Genomic DNA, 4,121 nt, shown 5'->3' with positions numbered 1-4,121 from the left:
TGACGGTTATAACCTAACCAGAACGCGACCCACATGTTAATTCGTGTTAAAGATATCGATACTCACCGAAATTCCTCTTATAAACGTATTTTGGTTAAAGATAAGATAACCAATAAATGTGTTACAAACGAGTTAAAAATGATCTCCTTTTATGATACATCATTCCAATTCTAACCCGTTGACAATCGATACAACTTGTATCGACCACCACTCGTTTATTAAGACGACAGTTTTCGAGCTAACAAGTCAAACAATAACACAATCAGTGTCGAATGAAATTAAAACATCATTCATGTTAATAAACAGTCTACACTAAATAGATAACAAGACCAACTGCAAGCAAGAAAGTTTACAAAACTAGAGACCCACATTAATTAACCCACATTAATCCAAATACTTATTCAAGTCATTGATAACCACCAAACTGAATCCAAATACTTAGATCTTCATATTCAACACTTCCAAGCCGAGGCCGTCATCAACTCCCGATTCTGCCAGCAAAGCACAAGCGACGCCTGTTTCTTTGACATATGAAACCCTTGAACTTGCATCCTCTTCACAACACAATCCGCTTGTGTCTCTGCAAAATTGCTAAAGACGGCAGGTGAGTACCCGCCAGCTGTAAACAATGACTTCCAATGCGGGATCGGGTCTGGAAACTGAAGTTTGCCCGACACCATACGTTCAATTTGTGGCTGGAACAAGAACCGTTCGATCTTGTTTGATACGTCGGTAACAACGTTGGAACAGTCGATTGAGTCTAGTAAAACTTCATAGTATTGGAGACCTTGGAGGAGGTAATGTGGGAAGGGTAAATCCGTCCTTTCACACCCGCGGTCAAATGAAACGATGATTTTCGGCAAGAGTTGCTTCACAAAGTGAAGAATTGATGGGATTGCGGATAAGTGCGACCATATCGGGAGATTGACCGCAATCGTCTCGTTTTCGGATACAGTAAATGTTCGCGGATCGAACGAGTCGAAGTTAACGACTTCTAGCTCGAATGAAATCCCGATTTCGCGAGCGAATTGTGATAGGTTTTCGTGCATGAGTCCGAGCTCGATCAGGTGGTGGGTTGATGGCGATGCGAAGGCGGTGATTTTAAGTGAACAGCCGCTTGTGCTGCTGCTAGTGCCGCCACAAGTGGTCGGAAGTTCTTGAATGAAAGACGCCCATTGTGCACCAAACCCGATATCGAAATCGATTACATGAATGTTTTTGGAATCACCAATTGCTTCAAGAATTGTTTGGTTTGATGTGAAGTTCATAAACTGAACAATGGGCGAAACTTCTGAAAACATTTTATACGCACCCATCTTAAACAACCCGTTAAACGGGGGAGTGATTCGGTTGGTGTTCGAAACCAAGTTTGAATGCATTTGCAAAGCTTCTTTGAAATAATAAGCCGCCCTTTGAAAAGGTTTGTGTGGGGTCGGGGCCGAAGCGAACTGGTGATTGAGCCGCGCCAATATCCCTTGCGCGTGTGAGAAGTTCCCAGAGAGCGTTAGCTCAGCCGCGGCGAATAGCTGGTCACAGATAAGCTGGTGTTGGTGGTGCGGTGTTTGGGCGGTTGGTGGTGCTGGTTCTTGTTTCAGTCCGGGCACCATCAGTGGTTTCTTGTCTTGCAAACCCGGGTTCAAAATATGAACTTTTTGTAAACCCAGATAGGAAACCGGATCTTTTTGAAAACCCAGATTGGAAACCGGATCCTTTACAAAACCATGGTTAAAAACCGGAGCTTTTAGAATCGGCGGTGGCGGTGGTGGAAGGGTATTTAAAATCACTTGCGGGTTCTGATCCGAGTTCACAAACGGAAAGAAACTCGGGTTTTGCGGGTTAAAACAACTCCCGGGACCATCCGACACAACCGGAGGGGCATTTTGGTCAATTTGATTACCCTGCAGAAGCTGCTGAAGGCTTAACGAACTATCATCAAAGTCGCCTGAGATCCACCGAAGCGACTGATCCTGCGCGGGAGACGCAGCCGATTCGGACAACAGACTTTCCCAATCTTCCAATCCAACACCAAACCTTTGGTTCTGAAGTTCAAAGTCCGCCGGAATGGGCTGCAACTCCGGCCAGTCATCTTTCCGGCCACCGTCGGCGGCGGCGGGAGTATCTGAGTCAAACCCAGATGGGAATTTGGGTTGTGGGTTGTGGGTGTCGGAGATAATTAGCGTTGGTGGCGTGGTGGTGGCGCCGCCGTTGAAGGAGGAGGAGTGGGTGGAGGTGGAGGTGGAAGGGCTGGGGCTCAGGCGAGTGTCAAGAACTGAGATGGGTTCATTGCTGTTGTTGCTGATATAACTGCCGGCTTTTAATTTGTTTGAATCTAAACAAGGTTGGAAATTAGTTGCAACTTCAAATGCCATACCTCTCATCTGTTGAAAAAAAATGAATTCAACAAATTATTATTATTATTAAAATTTAAAACCCTAGTTTTTTAATATAAATTAAGGAAATAAACGGCATTTAAAATGGTAATTTTTTGGGATTTTGTAAGATTTTTAGTGGGGTTTGCTCAAATTGAGCCAACAAGTGGAATAAATTTATAGAAATCTTGTCTGTTTTTTTAAGTACAAATATGAAATTTTTTTGGGGGGTGGTTTCAAGATTTGCAGTTTTGAGATAATATTGACAAGAAATATTTGAGAAATCTGTGTTTTTTTCTAGTCTGGTTTTTCAAGATTTGGAGATTTAAATTAACAAAATAGTAAGAACATGAACAACATAGAAGAAAAGCAATATTGATAATTTTATATCTAAAAAATGAATTATTATTTTTTTCAAGTGTTTGTAAGATTTGGAGATTTGAAATGCATTCAAAATGAGCTTTAACAAAAAAAAAGTAATAATAAATAAAAACTAAATTAATACAAAACACCAGCAAAACAAGAAATTAACAGCAAAAGAATGAGGAAATTTATCTGGATTCTTGATTCATTATAGGATTCCAAAAATGATAAATTTTTTGTGGGTATTAGAGATTTGAAGCTTTGAGATTTAGCTCAATTAATAAACAGCAAAAATTAAAAGAAAACATAAAGATTTTAGCAACATAGGAAGAACAAGTTTCAAGAAATCTTTGCCTTTTTGAGCCAAAAGATGAGAACTTTTTTCTGAGTTTTGTGATTTGGTTCAGATTTGAAGCTATGAAACAATTAAATTAAAGAATAAAGAGAGACTGAATTCTAAAACCTTTTAATCTTCATATCACTATTTGAGCTCCATCTTTTTAATGGCTTCTGCTGCTGAATTGAACTCTCTCTCTCTGTGTTTCTCTCTCTTATGTGTGTTTCTCTCTCTAGAATATGAGAGAGAGTGTAGGTGTGGCCTTGGCCTTTCACTTGGTCTCTGCTTCTATCCTGTTTTAGGAGTCCTGTGGTGTCCCTTCTTGTTTTCTGACATGGATGGATGTGTACATCATTAAATATATAATCTAATATAATTTATTATAAAGGTTTTTTACTTCTTTTCTCTTTCTTCAAAATGGCATGGTAAAATTATTAAGTGTTTGTTTTCTTCTCATTGAATATCACCATGCTGTTGTGTGTATTTTCGTTTTCAATTAATTCACATGATTCATCACACTTCTCCTCTACCTATTCATAAATATTTTTAAAATAAAATATCAAGAAACGGTATAGGTTGTAATAAAATGGTTAAGGGTGTAGAATATAAGATCAATGTTATATTTCATAAGCACGTGTGTATCACGGGACGCATTACAGGATACGCTCATCAAAATCCTTCTAGAAGTAGGCGGTTACAAAAAAAAGCGACCTCATTATTTCATGAGGCAAAACACCAGTAGGAAAAGAGATGTCAACTTCAATCCATTTGAAAAGGGACGCCACAATTATTCCGTTTGATGTACTATAAATACATTTTAGCTCATGAGAATTAGGGTAAGTAAAGACGAGGGAGAACTCTATACTTCGGAGGTGTGAGATCATTTCGTAATTCACATATTCTTAGTACAATAATGAGCATTATTTTGTTATCATCATATGTTGAGTTTTATTAACTCTCAGGCACCTAATTTATTTGAAATAATAAAAGAAACTCGAAAAGAGAATGTTGAGATAATGTTCTATCATTTATATCAAATAAATAAAAACCTC

At 38.7% G+C, this 4,121-nt stretch overlaps 1 protein-coding gene across 1 annotated transcript; it reads right to left on the bottom strand.

The window, feature by feature from the left end:
• Positions 1-268: 268 nt before the first annotated feature.
• On the bottom strand, positions 269-3,432 carry LOC143604370 (scarecrow-like protein 6). Its single transcript, XM_077080874.1, has 2 exons — positions 3,196-3,432; positions 269-2,378 (listed from the first exon to the last, which is right to left on the bottom strand). The coding sequence occupies exon 2, from the start codon at positions 2,376-2,378 to the stop codon at positions 453-455; it is 1,926 nt and encodes a 641-aa protein (XP_076936989.1). The 5' UTR covers positions 3,196-3,432; the 3' UTR covers positions 269-452.
• Between the last annotated feature and the right edge of the window lie 689 nt (positions 3,433-4,121).

The sequence above is a fragment of the Bidens hawaiensis genome, unplaced genomic scaffold (genome assembly GCF_021521415.1).
Source record: "Bidens hawaiensis isolate Kalapana, Puna unplaced genomic scaffold, B.hawaiensis_p1.1 tig00064912_1, whole genome shotgun sequence".
NCBI classification, from domain to species: Eukaryota; Viridiplantae; Streptophyta; class Magnoliopsida; order Asterales; family Asteraceae; genus Bidens; species Bidens hawaiensis.
Note: the sequence above shows the minus strand (reverse complement) of the source record. Positions and strands in the feature narration are given on the sequence as shown.

Bases quoted from the DNA above. Each gene is read 5' to 3' on its own strand.
- LOC143604370 (XM_077080874.1), bottom strand. From the start codon at position 2,378: ATGAGAGGTATGGCATTTGAAGTTGCAACTAATTTCCAACCTTGTTTA.